We start from the raw sequence: 20,182 nt of genomic DNA on the forward strand, positions 1-20,182 counted from the left end.
TCACCCAGGCTGGAGTACAATGATGTGATCCTAACTCACTGAAGCCTCTAAACTTCTGGGCTAAGGGATCCTTAGAGGGTCTCAGCCTCCACAGTAGCTGGGACTGCAGGTGTGCACCACCATGCCCAGCTAATTTTTAAATTTGTATGGACAAGGTCTTGCTATTTTGTTCAGTCTGGTCTTGAACTCCCGGCCTCAAGTGATCCTCCTGCCTCACCCTCCTAAAGCACCGGGATTACAGGCATGAGCCACTGCACCTTGCCAGAAAGTGTTTATGTAACAGAGGCTGACAGATCCTCAGTCAATCAGAGACATATATGACTCAGAATAGGAATATCCTGTTAGCATTTAGGTAGAGTTTACTAAATGACCAAATTAGGCAACTACTCTGTGTTCAGCCAACTAACAACCAACAAACATACCAATTAAAATGTTGTGATTGAATACACAAAACAAAAGAAATTAAGTCTAAAACATAAAATGTAGAATAGAATAGAAAATGTAGAAAATGGGTGTGGGTTACATTACTAAGAGAAAATGCCTTTTAAGCCCAAGAGTGCAGTCGGCCCAACCCCAGCACTGCATGGAGACTCCCTGCTCCTTCCTGCCACTCCTCCCTGCCCCAGGGCCACAGGGATGTCAGCCAGTGGCTCTTGATCTCCCAGTGAGTCCCTAGAGCCCCACACAATGGCTTTGTCCTAAGTATTCCCAGACTCCAGTCACACCTGTCTTCTTCAGAACTGGCTTCTAATGTGGTCTCAGAGGCTTTGGATTGACATTCTGGGGCTGAAGATCTTCATGGGATGCAGAGAGAGAACCGAGGTGATTCACTGCCTCAATGAATTGCCCCATGTTTCCTGCCTTCTCTGGTGACCTAGGTGTTTCTGCTGAGGGAGTCCTAATAATGGAAGGCAGCTAGGGGGTTGGTTATATGAATGTGGTCAGGGATCATGCTGTCAAAACTCAAAATTGAGACATGTGGTTTTAAAAGCACCTTTGGGAATGAGGGGTTGGTAGGGGAGAGGAAGGGGTTGGAGACTGGCATTTTGGGTGCCCAAAGGGACTAGGATTGGTGGACTGGGTAATGCAATGGAATGGAGTTGAGATCAATTAGGCTTAAGGGCAAGTTGGGGTACAGTGAGAGGAAGGATTGCAATGTGATGTCTGTCTCTTTGCCTGGAAAGAAAAACAGCCATCATGGAAGTGGCAAGACAGAGTGAAATGAGACATATCAGGAACAGACAAACCTAGAAGGGGATGTATGCTTGAAAATCACTTATGGGTGAGTCAAAAACCAAGACATCAAAAAGTGGCTTCTTACCTCATTAAACCTCATCACCAGATCTTCAAGGGCATTGTGCTCTCCATTCTGAGTGGTAAGAATCGAAGCTGAGATGGATGCTTTGAGGCAGGGCAAGGACCTCTGGCATTCAGGAGTGCCCAAGTCCCGTGTTAAGAAGCAAAGGTAGTCGACTGGCAAGACCCTGCGGTAAATACTCTGCTCCTGCTCCATCAGGATGCTGGCGACTTCCTCTGGGAACTGGATGAGAGGCTGCAGATCGATCAGCTCCTTGCTGATCCCAGCTGAACTTGAAGGGAGGGCATTGGAATTGGCCACAGAGGGACCTGGCTGGCGTTCTAAAACAAAGCAACAGAAGTCGTGGTTACATCAAATCTGGTGTCCCCTGCAACAGATATTTACTTGAGAGCCATTCCAAATCTTGTATGTTATTTAACCAAATCCTCTGCTTAGTGAAGAGTTCTGTACTATTTTTCTTCTTACAAAGATCTTTCTGATATCTGTCCTATCTGTCTTCTAGTCACCTGATCAGGTGGGGTTGGAGTGGCGGTGGTGGTGGTGGTGGTAGGGTTGGTTTTCCATTTTCAGCAGCAGCATTAATCTAGCACATAATTCCCCAACCAGTTTACTATGATACTTTGTAAAATACCATTTGCTTCCTTATCCTCCTTTGCTAACTACCATCAGAATGACATGAAATGAGGGTGGGTATAAGCATAGCCAACTTAAATGGAAGAGGAAAGAAGGCTGTGGGGTGAAAAATATGTATATGCATATTATGTGTAAATGGGCAGGACACCTGGGGACCCAAGGACTCTCTGGACAAAAGATTTCGAAATATCATGGTATTCTTTGCCAACCCGTCACCCCCGAAGAGTGACTTTGATTTCACTCATATCTATTTGGTAGTCTGCAAGAACAGAACCATCTACAAACATAAGAAAGGAATAGGTAATAAGCAGATATAGCTAAATAAATAAATCTTACTCCCTGGCCCACAACTGGTAGCAAGAAGGTGACAGAGGGATGCAGGAGAGAAGGTGGCAGTGCATGAGATGGAAGTACCAGAGTAGGGGATGCCTAGGCTCAAAATGATTCCTGTAATTAGAGACACCATACTTGCCTTCTCTTTATTTTGACACCATCCCAGGCTGCCTCTTAACTTCTCACCTCTAACTCATTCATTCAACAAATGGAAAGTCTATGATGAGCCCTAGAACAGAGTTCTCCAAAGTGTGATCTCTGGAATACTGGCATTTACAAGAAAAACAGTTTTGTGGTCACCTGAGTTGGGGAAATGTCACATATTCATGTCACTCATTCTCTTCCTGGAAATACCTGTCATCCAGCTGGGACACTGGGTAACAGCAAAGTTCGTAAGGATGACTTCCTTCACATTCAGACCTCAGTATTCTCTGACTCTTTTCTAAATCTCCATTGCAGAAAACTTTGGAATTATCACTCCCAACTGCTTCATGTCTGTATTATTAAACTCTGAAGTCATCATCCCTGAATTTGACTTCTATCTTCCCTTCTATTCTCTCTAATAAAACTTCTCTGTCCTCAGCAAACTTCTAGTTCATTGGCCTTGGTCTGGTGCCACGATAAGCATTTTAGAGGGCACTCACCAGCCAGAGATTCCCTAAGAAGACAGCTTGACTTTCCACCACAGGCACGTCCCAATCCCCAGTGCTGGGCAGACTCAAACCATCCATTCCTTGGCTTCTGGGCTGCTGTATGATGACACTGACAATTATGCTACTTAGTGATGGGGCGGGGGCTAATTCCTATTATCTAACTTCAGCTAGGCCCTCAGAGTGGCTCAAAGTTGACACAAACTTATTTATTTTTTCCTAAACAACTCACTATCCTCTTTTCCATTCTTCTCACACTCCCAAACCTGCGTTTGCTTTCCTCACAGTCATTCGACTGTTTCTTAACTGTGCTGAGACAGTGTAGGTCATGTCAGAAACTCCTTCAATTCAGATGCCTTATATTTCTTACATCTTCTGCTTCCCTGAGAATGGCATGTGTTTCCTCCTCTCCAAGGCCCACCCAGCTTTGTGATTAAATCTACCTTTGTCTCCTCCAGAACTTGCTTCAGTGGTTATCTCCACCTTTAATCCCTCGCTTTCTACTGACTTCTTTGCATACCCAAATGTTCAGTTTCCTTTTTCCTTAAAAACTAACAAATAGGACATCCCTTATCCTTTAGACTCCAAACCTCTCTATCTTTTCCTTCACTATGTCCTTCTATACCAGGTAACCCACAGTCCCTGATTCCTTCCTCCATGAGTATGGTGACTATATCTTCTGATAAAAAAATCAGGCCATGCTCTCTGGCCAAATTACTAAACCAATGAGGACATGGGACAGAAGAATGGAAACCAGGTTGGTCCTGGTTGACTCTAAGCATTTTAGTACATCTTTTGGACCAAATTACCAAAAATCTTCTGCAGCAAAAAATGGAGACTATCAAATTATATTTGATTCTATCTAAGCTCATATTAAAAAAAATTATAATCAGGTTGATGCTTAAATCTACCCTAGATGGCCTCCCCCTCCAACTTTCTGAATAGTTTAGAAACTAAGTTTCCTGGAAATTGAATCAGAATGTGGCTTGATGAAAGAGGCCAACTGAAATTTCTAGATACTGATAATTTATGTACAGTGGAATTAGCCAAATATAGGAACTCTTCTCAGAAGTAACCAACTCTAAGACATGCTCTCAAACTACAGCACTCTGCAGAGGAAATAAAAATAACTCTAGTCACTTCTCTAATATATAAGAGAAGAGATAATGTAATATGATATGCAAATAATGTAAGATAAGATGTCATATGGGAAACTGCAATATATCTTGAGATATGAATCACATGCTGTTACAATGAATAACAATTCTAGTGACTGGTGGGAAACAGCAATAAGAGAGGCCCAAATAAATTAAAGAATAAAAAGAAACCTGGTCAGTGTAACCCTAATAAATCTGGCGGTCCCAGTATAAGCATGTATCTCAGTATAAGCATGACATCACACTCAAAGGAACACAAATTGAATGCTAGAAGCTTTGAAACAATGTCAACCTTTCATGTAGGTTTCCTTAAAGCTGGAATACTCAGGTATTTCATATCATGTACCACAAAAAACATCCCAGAAGTCTTCTTGGGGCATAATTCTTTGTCTTCTAAGTTCCATACTTTTAGCAGCTGTTAAAAACACTTCCCACTTTCCCTCATCCTTGCTGAGCTCTCCTTATTATGTCCTCTTTCCTCTTCACAGGACACATTGCCCTAGTGCTCAGCTGTAACTCACCTCTGGGCCTTGCTCTCTAACAACATGGGCCACTGGAAGATGGATTAAAAACCGAGTAGTTCTAGGACCCCTGGTCCTTCCTCATCATCCATGAAGCAAAGTTCATAAAGCCCACTGGACACTGTGGCTCTTCTCTTTTTAGAAAGTTTCTGGTGAATAAAATTATCCACCTCATTGTTTGCTCTCAGTCCCATATTCTTCAGTTAATAGTTACTCTAAGTTGGGCGCGATGGCTCACTCTTGTAATTCCAGAACTTTGGGAGGCCGAGGCTGGCGGATCACTTGAGGCCAGGAGTTCAAAGCCAGCCTGGCAAACATTATGAAACCACATCTCTACTAAAAATACAAAAAATTAGCCAGGCGTGGCAGTGGGCGCCTGTAATCACAGCTACTTGGGAGGCTGAGACAGAAAAATCGCTTGAACCCAGGAGGCGGAGGTTGCAGTGAGCCAAGATCGCGCCATTGCACTCCAGCCTGGGTAACAAGAGTGAAACTCCGTCTCAAAAAAAAACAAAAAGCAAAAAAAAAAAGTTATTCTACAGCAGAGTAAGGCTGTATTAGTGCATTTTCGCACTGCTAGAAAGAACTACTGGAGACTGAGTAATTTATAAAGGAAAGAGGTTTAATTGACTCACAGTTCTGCATGGCTGGGGACCCCTCAGGAAACTTACAATCACAGCAGAAGGGGAAGGGGAAGCAAGGCACATCTTACATGGTGGCAGAAGAGAGAGAGAGGACGAGGGTGGCGGGAAGTGTCACACTTTAAAACCACCAGGTATCATGAGAACTCACTCACTATCACGAGAACAGCAAGGGAGAAATCTGCCCCCATGATCCAATCATCTCCCACCAGGCTCCTACTCTGACAAGTGGGGATTACAATTTGAGATGAGATTTGGGTGGGGACAAGAGCCAAACCATATTGAAGTCTATATCTTTAGATACTGTCACAGCCTAGAAATATTTACCATGAGACATAGTAACTTCACATTCTGATTCTCTGCTCAAAAAAAAGTTTCCTGTTCTAAGTGCTTTATATAGATTAATTCAGGACATAGATAGTATTATTGTCCATATTTTATTCATAAGAGAGCTAAGGCTCACATAAAGTCATATAAGCAGTAAGTCAGAGAGCTGGGATTTGAGCAGAATCTATTTGACTCCAGAGCTCACGATCCTGATCACTCAGGATATTGCCACATTGGCATTCTGGTTTATAGATGCATCTCAAGTGATTTAATTCAGAATAAATCAATTACTGTGTTAGTTTACTTGGAGTGATCTGATAAAATAACCTCTTCAAACTCCAAAGTTAAAGATTTGACCAAGAGGGTAAACAGTTTCCTTCCTTGGTCAGCCTGGAACCATCACTTCAACCACTACAACTATGTGATAATGTGGCACATAGAAACTCAGAAGTGCACTCTCCTTTCCTTCCCATGAGTTCACACGAATGTTCCTACGCTTTACATCAGTATTTTCCAAAGTGTGTTACACTCAATTTATGCAAAGCACAGTTTCTTAGTTAATAATCTAGGGAACTACTGGGTTAAACAACGTTAAACAGGCTTTTTTTTTTTTTTTTAACTGCAGGACTTCTCAAAGCCATTAATAATTCCCATGAGGGGAATATATACCATAGCACATAGCACATCCTCAACCTTGTTGTCTGTCTCTACATCATTTACATGGGGATTACAGTGTCATCAGAATGTTTCTCATCATACTCAGAGATTCTCAATGGGGCAAATGAAGCATAAGGAGTTTGTGAGGTTGGTGGTTCCAAAGAGGCTTAGTTCGCCACCATGGCTGGAATCCTATGTAAAGATAGAAGCGGGGGGAGAGATTATGGATTATTTAAGAATTTGTAAATTATCTCCCATGGCTGAAGGCTATATTAAGAGAGATGGAGCATCACTGTAGAAAACCAGGAAGGAAGCTTTATTTTCCAGAAGGCACTAGAGAACAGGTGTGGCTCATGAAGAAACAAAGGCAGATGGGGGTGATGTGAGGATCAAAACACATATGCATCCTAGACTTTTGGGTCTGTAGGTCAACCTGGACGTCATTCCACCTTGAGGGAGGGGAATCCCAGGCCAAGTCTTAGCTTGAGGGATGCTGCTCTGAGAAGCTGGAGCATCCCTATAGAGCCCTCTTGCCACCACACAGAGCTCTCCCTTCCCTTCCCCTCCCCTCTCCTCTCTGTCCTTCCGGGTGATAGCCAGCTTCTGACCTCAACTATAAGCTGCCATTCCCAGAAGCTATCCGTAAATTGCATAGCCCAGAAATACTAGGTAGGGCCAAGGGATAAGCCTTTAAATTTGATGAGCATTTTCCACCTAATGCCTTGGGGTACAGTGCCTTTGGGGAACCCCTTCCCCCAGGGTTAGTAGTTTCTAAAAATTTGTTCAGATTCTGATCCCACCTAAGAGTCTTGGGCTTGGGCTAGAGTCCAGCAAAACCTGCCATTTCCCATTTCTTTCTTTCTTTTATTTATTTTTTGCTTTTTGGTCCCCATGAAAAGTAAAAGCATTTTTTCTTGCTATGCCTCAGATGAAAATCCAGAGTTTATAAGATAATCTCACAGAATCCCTGCATAATATAAGGGAGTCATGACAGGTAGCCATTGCTAATTTTAGTTTTTTTACAAAACTTGAGTTCAGTCGTTACACGAATTGCCCAAGAATCCAGCTTGTGAGTGGTCAGCCCTAGAACTGGCAAAAGCCAAGAGAGAACCTGAAGGTTCTGGCTCCTGGCCCAGTACTCTGTGTTACCCCAAGCTGAGCCTCGGTTATTTTGGGCGTGCTCAGTGTCCAAGGGCTGGCATTATTAGCTGCCAATACTTCTGAATGGGTTTAAGAAATGTTGAGGAGAAATTCATTCATTAAGAGTGCCTACTATGTGCTAGGCTTTGTTTTCAGCTACCCTGATGATGTTGAAATTTAGTGAACAAGAATAAAGTTTTGTTCATATGGAACACCCTAGGAAAGGACATAAACAATAAGCATAGTAAATGAGTAATGATGCATATGAGAAGGTGATAAAATTGTTATGGTGAAAATCAAAGCGGGTTCCTGCATGTAGGTGGGGAAGGTGTAGTGTTACATAGCATATCTTTTTTTTTTTTTTTTTTTTTTTTTTTTTGAGATGAAGTCTTGCTATGTCACCCAGGCTGGAGTGCAGTGGCATGAACCTCTGCCTCCCGGATTCAAGTGATTCTCCAGCCTCAGCCTCTCAAGTAGCTGGGATTACAGGCATGTGTCACCATGCCCAGCTAATATTTGTATTTTTTCGTAGAGACAGGGTTTCGCCATGTTGGCCAGGCTGGTCTTGAACCCCTGCCCTCAGGTGATCCACCTGCCTCAGCCTCCCAAAGTGTTAGGATTACAGGTGTGAGCCACTGTGCCTGGCCCACAAAGCATATCTTAACTGGACTGTTAGTGATTGTCTCATGTTTTTCTGCAAAAGTGGGCAAAACTTTACGCTCCAAGGTGCCCGTGGCTTGGTCATAATCACCCTTTCTCAGGTCTCAATGGTAGCCATTAATTGAGCTCTTAGTCCTCACCATTTATTAGCCTTTTGTGTTAAGTAACACATTTAATTCTCACAGTGAACCCTGTAAGGTGGTGTGATTATCCCCTTGCTACAGATGATAAAACACAGGTCAGAAATGTTAAACATTTTGCTTAAAGATATCCTGCTATTGAGAGACAGGGCTGAAATTTAATTGCAGCTCTGACTCCAAAAATCTGCCCTTTGTTACACTCAGCATTTTGAGGGATCCTTTGCAGAGGCGACATATTTCTACACACACACACACACACACACACACACACACACCTTTTTTCTCTTCTGGGTAGAGAATGGAGTTGAAGAGTTAGGCAGGAATACCTTACAGGATTCTGACTTTAGAAGGCATCTCCTCCCCAAGCCAGCTGAGCAACCTTCTGATCGTGATTTTAAATTATATCCTATCAAAACCGGGGAGAATCTCCATGTACCTATGTTTCAGAAACTTTATCTTTCATTCCCATTCCATGTGAGGGGTGGTGAAATGGGCACAAGCTTTCTTGGGAGGCAAAATAAAATTTTAAACATGTGTATTCTTTGTACTAGAAATCTTACTTCTAGGATATTACCCAACAGAAACTCTTGCAAAAATATAGACCAAGTGAGGTAAATTTATATGTACTGAAACTGAATTTATTTCACAAAAAATTTAGGACAAAAAAGCAAGTTGAGAACAATGGAATATTATCCTATTGAGGCAAAAAATAATTTTTAAAATTTAGGTATGTTGCATATCTGTCCAGGGCACACCAAATAATAGTGTATATCTTACACAGTTCTGTTTTGCTCAACCTTTTTGTAATGCACATATAACAGTACTTTTGAAAATAGATCAAAATGAGCCAGGCACGGTGGCTCACACCTGTAATCCCAGCACTTTGGGAGGCCAAGGAGGGTGGATTACCTGATGTCAGGTGTTGGAGACCAGCCTTGCCAACATGGTGAAATCCCGTCTCTGCTAAAAATACAAAAAGTAGCCAGGCGGGGTGGTGGGCACCTGTAATCCCAGCTATTTCCTTCTAACAGTTAGAAGGAAAACTAACAAACAGAAAGGACATCCGCACCAAAACCCCATCTGTACGTCACCATCATCAAAGACCAAAGGTAGATAAAACCACAAAGATGGGGAAAAAACAGAGCAGAAAAACTGAAAATTCTAAAAATCAGAGCACCTCTCCTCCTCCAAAGGAACACAGCTCCTCACCAGCAACAGAACAAAGCTGGATGGATAATGACTTTGACGAGTTGAGAGAAGAAGGCTTCAGATGATCAAACTACTCCAAGCTAAAGGAGGAAGTTCAAACCCATGGCAAAGAAGTTAAAAACCTTGAAAAAGGATTAGACGAATGGCTAACTAGAATAACCAATGCAGAGAAGTCCTTAAAGGACCTGATGAAGCTGAAAACCACGGCACGAGAACTACGTGATGAATGCAGAAGCCTCAGTAGCCGATGCGATCAACTGGAAGAAAGGGTATCAGTGATGGAAGATCAAATGGATGAAATGAAGTGAGAAGAGAAGTTTAGAGGAAAAAGAATAAAAAGAAATGAACAAAGCCTCCAAGAAATATGGGACTATGTGAAAAGACCAAATCTACGTCTGATTGGTGTACCTGAAAGTGACGGGGAAAATGGAACCAAGTTGGAAAACACTCTGCAGGATATTATCCAGGAGAACTTCCCCAACCTAGCAAGGCAGGCCAACATTCAAATTCAGGAAATACAGAGAATGCCACAAAGATGCTCCTTGAGAAGAGCAACTCCAAGACACATAATTGTCAGATTCACCAAAGTTGAAATGAAGGAAAAAATGTTAAAGGCAGCCAGAGAGAAAGGTCGGGTTACCCACAAAGGGAAGCGCATCAGACTAACAGCTGATCTCTCAGCAGAAACTCTACAAGCAAGAAGGGAGTAGGGGCCAATATTTAACATTCTTAAAGAAAAGAATTTTCAACCCAGAATTTCATATCCAGCCAAACTAAGCTTCATAAGTGAAGGAGTAATAAAATACTTTACAGATAAGCAAATACTGAGAGATTTTGTCACCACCAGGCCTGCCCTAAAAGAGCTCCTGAAGGAAGCACTAAACATGGAAAGGAACAACCGGTACCAACCACTGCAAAAACATGCCAAATTGTAAAGACCATCGAGGCTAGGAAGAAACTGCATCAACTAATGAGCAAAATAACCAGCTAACATCATAATGATAGGATGAAATTCACACATAACAATATTAACCTTAAATGTAAATGGGCTAAATGTTCCAGTTAAAAGACACAGACTGGCAAATTGGAGAAAGAGTCAAGACCCATCAGTGTGTTGTATTTGGGACACCCATGTCATGTGCAGAGACACACATAGGCTCAAAACAAAGGGATGGAGGAAGATCTACCAAGCAAATGGAAAACAAAAAAAGGCAGGGGTTGCAATCCTAATCTCTGACTAAACAGACTTTAAACCAACAAAGATCAAAAGAGACAAAGAAGGCCATTACATAATGGTAAAGGGATCAATTCAACGAGGAGAGCTAACTATCCTGAATATATACACACATAATACAGGAGCACCCGGATTCATAAAGCAAGTCCTTAGAGACCTACAAAGAGACTTAGACTCCCACACAATAATAATGGGAGACTTTAACACCCCACTGTCAACGTTAGACAGATCCATGAGACAGAAAGTTAACAAGGATATCCAGGAATTGAACTCAGCTCTGTACCAAGCGGACCTAATAGACATCTACAGAACTCTCCACCCCAAATCAACAGAATATACATTCTTTTCAGCACCACACCTATTCCAAAATTGACCACATAGTTGGAAGTAAAGCACTCCTCAGCAAATGTAAAAGAACAGAAATTATAACAAACTGTCTCTCAGACCACAGTGCAACCAAACTAGAACTCAGGATTAAGAAACTCACTCAAAACCACTCAACTACATGGAAACTGACCTGCTCCTAATTACTACTGGGTACATAACAAAATGAAGGCAGAAATAAAAATTTTCTTTGAAACCAACGAGAACAAAGACACAACATACCAGCGTCTCTGGGACACATTCAAAGTAGTATGTAGAGGGAAATTTATAGCACTAAATGCCCACAAGAGAAAGCAGGAAAGATCTAAAATTGACACCCTAACATCACAATTAAAAGAACTAGAGAAGGAAGAGCAAACACATTCAGAAGCTAGCAGAAGGCAAGAAATAGCTAAGATCAGAGCAGAACTGAAAGACATAGAGACACAAAAACCCTTCAAAAAATCAATGAATCCAGGAGCTGGTTTTTTGAAAAGATCAACAAAATTGATAGACTGCTAGCAAGACTAATAAAGAAGAAAGGAGAGAAGAATCAAATAGACACAATAAAAAATGATAAAGGGGATATCACCACCGATCCCACAGAAATACAAACTACCACCAGAGAATACAATAAACACCTCTACACAAATAGACTAGAAAATCTAGAAGAAATGGATAAATTCCTGGACACATACACCCTCCCAAGACTAAACCAGGAAGAAGTTGAATCTCTGAATACACCAATAACAGGCTCTGAAATTGAGGCAATAATTAATAGCTTACCAACAAAAAAAGTCCAGGACCAGATGGATTCACAGCTGAATTCTACCAGAGGTACAAGGAGGAGCTGGTACCATTCCTTCTGAAACTATTGCAATCAATAGAAAAAGAGGGAATCCTCCCTAACTCATTTTACGAGGCTAGCATCATCCTGATATCAAAGCCTGGCAGAGATGCAACAAAAAAAGAGAATTTTAGACCAATATCCTTGATGAACATCGATGCAAAAACCCTCAATAAAATACTGGCAAACCGAATCCAGCAACACATCAAAAAGCTTATCCAGCATGACCAAGTGGGCTTCAACCCTGGGAAGCAAGGATGGTTCAACATACAAAAATCAATAAACATAATCCAGCATATAAACAGAACCAACGACAAAAACCACATGATTTTCTCAATAGATGTGCAGAAAAGGCCTTTGACAAAATTCAACAACGCTTCATACTTAAAACTCTCAATAAATTAGGTATTGATAGGACGTATCTCAAAATAATAAGAGTTATCTATGACAAACCCACAGCCAATGTCATACTGAATGGGCAAAAACTGGAAGCATTCCCTTTGAAAACTGGCACAAGACAGGGATGCCCTCTCTCACCACTCCTATTCACCATAGTGCTGGAAGTTCTGGCCAGGGCAATCAGGCAGGAGAAGGAAATAAAGGGTATTCAATTAGGAAAAGAGGAAGTCAAATTGTCCCTGTTTGCAGATGACATGATTGTATATCGAGAAAACCCCATCATCTCAGCCCCAAATCTCCTTAAGCTGAGAAGCAACTTCAGCAAAGTCTCAGGATACAAAATCAATGTGCAAAAATCACAAGCATTCTTATACACCAATCACAGACAAACAGTGAGCCAAATCATGAGTGAACTCCCATTCACAATTGCTTCAAAGAGAATAAAATACCTAGGAATCTAACTTCCAAGGGATGTGAAGGACCTCTTCAAGGAGAACTACAAACCACTGCTCAATGAAATAAAAGAGGATACAAACAAATGGAAGAACATTCCATGCTCATGGGTAGGAAGAATCAATATCGTGAAAATGGCCATACTGCCCAAGGTAATTTATAGATGCAATGCCATCCCCATCAAGCTACCAATGACTTTCTTCACAGAATTGGAAAAAACTACTTTAAAGTTCATATGGAACCAAAAAAGAGCCCACATGGCCAAGTCAATCCTAATCCAAAAGAACAAAGCTGGAGGCATCACGCTACCTGACTTCAAACTATACTACAAGGCTACAGTAACCAAAACAGCATGGTACTGGTACCAAAAGAGATATAGACCAATGGAACAGAGCAGAGCCCTCAGAAATAACTCCACATATCTACAACTATCTGATCTTTGACAAACCTGGCAAAAACAAGAAACGGGGAAAGGATTCCCTATTTAATAAATGGTGCTGGGAAAACTGGCTAGCCATATGTAGAAAGCTGAAACTGGATCCCTTCCTTACACCTTATACAAAAATTAATTCAAGATGGATTAAAGACTTAAATGTGAGACCTAAAACCATAAAAACCCTAGAAGAAAACCTAGGCAATACCATTCAGGACATAGGCATGGGCAAAGACTTCATGTCTAAAACACCAAAAGCAATGGCAACAAAAGCCAAAATTGACAAATGGGATCTAATTAAACTAAAGAGTTTCTGCACAGCAAAAGAAACTACAATCAGAGTGAACAGGCAACCTACAGGATGGGAGAAAAGTTTTGCAATCTACTCATCTGACAGAGGGCTAATATCCAGTATCTACAATGAACTCAAACAAATTTACAAGAAAAAAACAACCCTATCAAAAAGTGGGCGAAGGATATGAACAGACACTTCTCAAAAGAAGACATTTATGCAGTCAAAAAACACAGAAAAAATGCTCACCATCACTAGCCATCAGATAAATGCAAATCAAAACCATAATGAGATACCATCTCACACCGTTAGAATGGCGATCATTAAAAAGTCAGGAAATAACAGGTGCTGGAGAGGATGTGGAGAAATAGGAATACTTTTACACTGTTGGTGGGACTATAAACTAGTTCAACCATTGTGGAAGTCAGTGTGGTGATTCCTCAGGGATCTAGAACTAGAAATACCATTTGACCCAGCCATCCCATTACTGGGTATATACCCAAAGGATTATAAATCATGCTGCTATAAAGACACATGCACACGTATGTTTATTGCGGCACTATTCACAATAGCAAAGACTTGGAACCAAGCCAAATGTCCAACAATGATAGACTGGATTGAGAAAATGTGGCACATATACACCATGGAATACTATGCAGCCATAAAAAATGATGAGTTCATGTCCTTTGTAGGGACATGGATGAAACTGGAAACCATCATTCTCAGCAAACTATCGCAAGGACAAAAAACCAAACACTGCGTGTTCTCACTCATAGGTGGGAATTGAACAATGAGAACACATGGACACAGGAAGGGGAACATCACACACTGGGGCCTGTTGTGGGGTGGGGGGAGGAGGGAGGGACAGCATTAGGAGATATACCTAATGTTAAATGATGAGTTAATGGGTGCAGCACACCAAAATGGCACATGTATACATATGTAACAAACGTGCACGTTGTGCACATGTACCCTAAAACTTAAAGTATAAAAAAAAAGTTACAATTAGAGAAGTAGGAAAAACTTATTCTATCAACTCTATCCATTTTCCTTTGCTTTGAATTAACTTTGTAGACTTGTTTTAAGTATTAGATTCTCAATTGCACATTTAATAGTCCTTTAGTGGTACAATTCTAATTATATAAAATAAGACAGAGAGAGAAGAACATTGATTTCTTCTTATAGAAGATTCAGAGCTGACTTAAATACACTAAATCTCAGGAAGAGCTGAAAATTGCTTTCAACAGGGAAGTGATGGGTTTAGAAAAAGTTTAGTTAATTGGTTATTTTATCCTATTATCTGTTATTGGTTTTCAAAGTAACAAAATCATTCTTGCAACAAATGTGTCTGTCTTGTCCTGAACATTACATGAAAAAGATGAGCTCACAAAATCAATGAAGCATATTACTTCTAAGTCAGTACTTAAAAGAGAAAAAAAACCCAATATATTCAGACTGGGTGTTAAGACATATTCAGATGAAACAATCTACCAGATAGAACAGCCTTAGAGCAAAAAGAAAAAAGTTGACAGAATCTCCATTAATGAAAAAAACAACTTTTGCTACAGTTCCAAAGAAACATGCTCACTGTGAAAACGTAGAAAATATAAAGTATAAAGAAGAAAATTTGTGGGAGGCTGAGGCGGAAGAATCGCTTGAACCCGGGAGGCGGAGGTTGCAGTGAGCTGAGATCACGCCATTGCACTCCAGCCTGGGCAACAAGAGCAAAACTCCATCTCAAAAAAAAAAAAAAAAAAAAGAAGAAGAAAATTTAAAATAATAATCTCATACCCAGAGGTAATCTCTGCTAATGTTTTTGTTGTTACATTTCATATTTTTCCATAAACACACACAATATTCACAAAATTAGGATCAGGGAACACATTTTTTTCTAACTTAAAAAAACGCTATAGTGCACTTTTCCCCCAACTCTGAGGCTATTCTTGTAATATTAGATTTTCGATGGCTCTTTATATTTACAAATATATAATACCATATAGATTTGTATAACACAGATAAAGTTATACTTACCATTACAATAACACTGTGATAAACAATCTTGTAAATATAACTTTATCTGTGCTTATTATGTTAAATAACATTGAAAGAGAAAAATTCCCTACCCGCATTGGGAAATTTCCAGGGAGCAGTATTTTCTCATCTGTTCTTTTCATAGCACATTAATTAACTCTTTTATTAGTCTCTGTCACTGATCATTCATCTATTTCTGATTACATTGGGTAAAAAAGAATATTTGAGTCAAAATTCATGTGGTAAGTTGTAATAGTGTGTTGTCTCATATAGGGGAAGATGGCATTACTGACTCGAAGTTTACAAAAGGGGAACTCTGGAGTGTTTTTGGTGACAATCTGATGCCCTCTTACCCAGCAGCATAGTCCTGAGGTATGGCTGACCTTCTAGATATGGAATGGTTTCAAAATTCAGCGTAATCAGGCAATCTGAGCTCCAAAGTCTGACCTGGGTGAGCCATTGAAACTACACTAATTATTCTGAAAGGATTCTGTGCCTCTGTTTTATAACAATCAACAATCATCATCATAAATAAATTATAATATTATTTAACATAAAATAATATAACATCCCAGTACTTACAATGTGCCAGGAATTGCATTAAAGCTGTCTACCAAGATCTCACTCAATACTCACAACCACTCTATGTAGACAGCACAGCACCCCACGCTGTTATTATTCCCATTAGCAGATGGGGACACAATTAAAGAACTTGCTCAACATCACACTGAGATAAATAATGGAACCAGTGCCACATTGGTCCAACACCAAAGTCCAGCATCTTGAAATCGCCAGCCTACACTGACTCGAAGGTTTTCTTCCTTTTAGTCTCAACATACAAATCAGAGGGTGAATGAGGCAGGACTCGGGCTGAATGCCTGAGTTGGAAGGAACTACAGGGATAGCTGGGATGAATTTTCCACACTTTACACATCAGAAAACCATGCCTCTGAACTTCTTGCCCAAGCTTCTTGCCCAAGGTCACAGAGCTGATTAGTGGCAAAGGTGGACCAGAACTCAGGGACCTTGACTTCCAGTCTAGGGCACTGCCTCCATACTCTACTGCCTCCCTTACTGGTGTGGTTAGGATCTCAGGTGCTATAAGCTCCTGGGGGCAGCTCCCCCAGAGTAGAAGTAGAGTGGGATCTTGGGGCTCACATGTATGTGTGATCGCAGCCCAGCTCAGTTGCTGACTTGCTTCATGACCTTGGGTATGTTCTAAACAACTATGGGTATGTCACAGTGATGATGGGGAAATTAAAACAAGAAAAAGCATGTACATGTTTACTACACATTCAGCCCTCAATAGTCAGCCATCTTATTATCATCATTAATTCAACATTTGCAAGAGGAAGAGGGAATTCTGGGGCCTTTCATCTTAGAAGCTCAACGAGGAGACTCAGTCATATTTCCAACCATTTCAGGCTATGGAAACTTTTGCTTTGTTTTTATAACCTGCAACTTGCACGCTTTGGTGTGGTGCCCACCATAATAAAAAGAAAATATTTTTTAAGATCCCAAGTGATACCTCACTTACTCATACAAAAAGAAATGTCTGTATCATCTTGCCACACACTGTACTACTGAATCCCCCAATTTAAAAAAGACCCCGCCCCCCAAAACACCAATAAAAGGCTGTTCTTAACTCGTCAGCTCTTCCCTCTATGAAAAGAATATGTGTGACGTAATAAAAAAATATATATATTTGGTCTCTGCTCCCAGTTCCTGACACAGGGCTCCTAAAACTCTAGGAGCATCTTTTTTTCTAATATATGGTCCTAAATCCCTTGGAGTTTCCTAGTGATAGGAGTGCCTTTTGTTCTAATGAGGTAACTCTTGGTGGGCTCCTGAATAGCTTCAAGATGAGGGCTGGGCACCAGAAAAACCAAGGCATGATTACAAGCTTGGAATTTTAAGCCCCACTCACCATCCTCTGGGGAGGGGAAAGGAATTGAAGACTGACTAAATTAATCATGCTGAAGTGATGAAGCCTCAATAAAAATTCCTCACCTATGGGGTACGCAGAGCTTCCGGGTGAATGAACACAAGGAGGTGCTGGGAAGGTGGTCACCCAGAGAGGGTATGGAACCTCCACACTTCCTTCCCCACACATTGCTCTATGCACCTCTTCATCTGGCTGTTCATTTGCATCCTTTATCATAAACTGGTAAAGTAAGTAAAGTGTTTCCCTGAGTTCTGTGAGCCCATTAGAGCAAATGATCAAAACTCAGAAGAGAGTCATGAAGACCCCCAGTTTGTAGCCAATTTGGTCAGAAATACCAAAGGCCCAGGACTTGTGATTGGTGTCTGAAGTGGGACCAATCCTGTGGCACTGAGCCCCTACTTAACCCGTGGTGTCTGATGCTAGCTCCAGGTGGAAAATGTCAGAATTGCATTATAAGACACCCAGTTGGTGTCAGGAGAGATGGAGAATACATTGTTGGTATGGAAAACCCCACACATTTGGTGTCAGAAGTGTTGTGAGTATAGAGGAAACAGTTTTTTTTTCTGTTAATATTCACATCCCTTCCACTGTGGCATTATTATCACACCCTATCAAGATGTCAGAACATTCTGAGTTAAATTCTTTCATGCTAAAACATTGCTGAGCTATTTATGTCCATTCTTTTTTTAAACTGAGATATAATTCACATACCGTAACATTTATTTTCTAGACTGGGCACAGTAGCTCACATCTATAATTCCAGCACTTTGAGAGGCTGAGGTGGGAGGGGCACCTCAGCCCAGGAGTTTGAGACTGCAGTGAGCTATGATTGCGCCACCACACTCCAGCCTGGGCAACAGAGTGAGACCCTGTCTCTCTCTCTCTCTCTCTCTCTCTTTTAACTTTCTAAACTGTACAGTTTAAAGTATACAATTTGTGCTTCAGCAGCATATATACTAAAATTGGAATGACACAGAGAAGATTAGCATGGCACCTGCGCAAGGATGACATATACATTTGGGAAGCATTCTGTATTTTTTAAAAAACAAGAACAAAAAAAAATAAAGTGTACAATTCAGTGGTTTTTAGTATATTCACAGAGTTGTGTAACTATCACCATAATCAATTTCAGAACACGTACATCACCTCCTAAAACATGTAACTCTGTATATGTTGGCCATCACTCCACTCCCCCAGTCCCTCTCACCCAGGCCCTGACAACTACTAGTCTACCTTCTGTCCCTAACGATTTGCCCATGCTGGACATTTCATATAATGGGATCATAGAATATGTGGCCTTTTGTGTCTGGCTTCTTTCACTTAGCATAATGATTTCAAGGTTTATCAATGTTGTAATATGTATAAATATTTCATTTCTTTTTAATAACTGAATAATATTCCATTGTATGTATATACCACATTTTGTTTATTCATCAGTTCTTGGACATTTGGTTTGTTTACATTTTTTGGCTGTTATGACTAATGTTGTTATGAGCATTTGGATAAAATTTTTGTGTGAATGCATGTTTTCACTTCTCTTGGGCATATAACTAGCAGTGGATTGTTGGATCATATGGTAACTCCTATGTTTAGCATTTGGAGGACATTCCAATTGTTTCCTACAGGGGTTGTACCAATTTAAGTTCCCACCAGCAATGCTTAGGGCTTCAATTTCCCCACATCCTTGTCAACACTAGTTTTCTTTCTTACTTTGTTTTTTTCCCCAATTATCTATCCTAGTGGGTGAAGTGGTACCTTATAGTTTTAAATATATATATATATATATATATATATTTAAAATAGAGACAGGGGTCTTGCCACATTGACTAGGCTGGGCTTGAACTCCTGGCCTCAAGCAATCTTCCCACCTTGGCCTCCTAAAGCGTTGTGATTACAGGCGTGAGTCACCATGCCCGTCCTGTACTTTATGGTTTTGATGTTAATATTCCTAATGACTAATGATGTTGTGCATCTTTTCATGTGTTTATTGGCCATTTGTACATATTCTTTAGAGAAACATCGATTCAAGTCCTTTGCCCATTTTTGAATTGTGTTGTTGGGTTCTCTGTTGTTGAATTTTAGTTCTCTATATATTCTGGCTATTAATCTCTTATTATATATATGATTTGCAAATATTTTCTCCCATTCCGTAGGTTGCCTTTTTACTCTGTTGATAGTGTCCTTTGATGCAGAAAAGTTTTTTAATTCCAATTTATCTATTTTTTTTTGTTTGTTACCTGTACCTTTGATATATATCCAAGAAATCATTGCCAGACCCAATGTTGTGAAGCTTTTCCTCTACATTTTCTATGAGTTTTATAGTTCTAGGTGTTCTGTGTAGGTCTTTGATTCATTTTGAGTTAGCTTTTATACATGGTGGAAGGTAAGGGTCCAACTTCATTGTTTGGCATATGGATATCCAGTTTCCCCAGCACCATTTACTGGAAGGCTTGTTCCATCCCCATTGAATGGTTTTGGCATCTTTGTTGAAAATTATTTGACCATATATGTTAGGGTTTATTTTTGGACTCTGTGTTCTATTCCATTGGTCTTTATGTCTGTCTTTATGCCTGTATCACAACATTTTGGTTACTATAGCTCTGTAGTAAGTTTTGAAATGAGAAATCTTTTAAAAAATTATTTTGGCTATTCTGGGTTCCCTATTCATTTCTGCAAAAAAGACAGGTTGAATTCTATAGAGATTGTACTTAATCTACAGATTGCTTTGTGAAGATATTGCCATTTGAACAATGCTAAATCTTCCATTTCATGAATACAGGATGTCTTTCCATTCGTTTA

The 20,182-nt window shown here is 40.4% G+C and overlaps 1 protein-coding gene and 1 non-coding gene across 5 annotated transcripts in view; one reads left to right on the forward strand and one right to left on the reverse strand.

Moving 5' to 3' along the window:
• PLCE1 (phospholipase C epsilon 1) overlaps positions 1-20,182 on the reverse strand; it is a 345,535-nt gene that overhangs the window by 163,759 nt on the left and 161,594 nt on the right. For all 4 annotated transcript variants that reach the window (XM_030809243.1, XM_030809242.1, XM_003255240.3 and 1 more), the window contains one exon: positions 1,322-1,638. In XM_030809243.1, coding sequence (XP_030665103.1) covers positions 1,322-1,638 — 317 coding nt within the window. The remainder of the gene's footprint in view (positions 1-1,321; positions 1,639-20,182) is intronic.
• LOC115834492 lies at positions 18,320-18,422 on the forward strand. Its single transcript, XR_004029442.1, has one exon. It is a non-coding gene; the product is annotated as a U6 spliceosomal RNA (small nuclear RNA).

Source organism: Nomascus leucogenys, chromosome 3 (assembly GCF_006542625.1).
Source record: "Nomascus leucogenys isolate Asia chromosome 3, Asia_NLE_v1, whole genome shotgun sequence".
NCBI lineage: Eukaryota > Metazoa > Chordata > Mammalia > Primates > Hylobatidae > Nomascus > Nomascus leucogenys.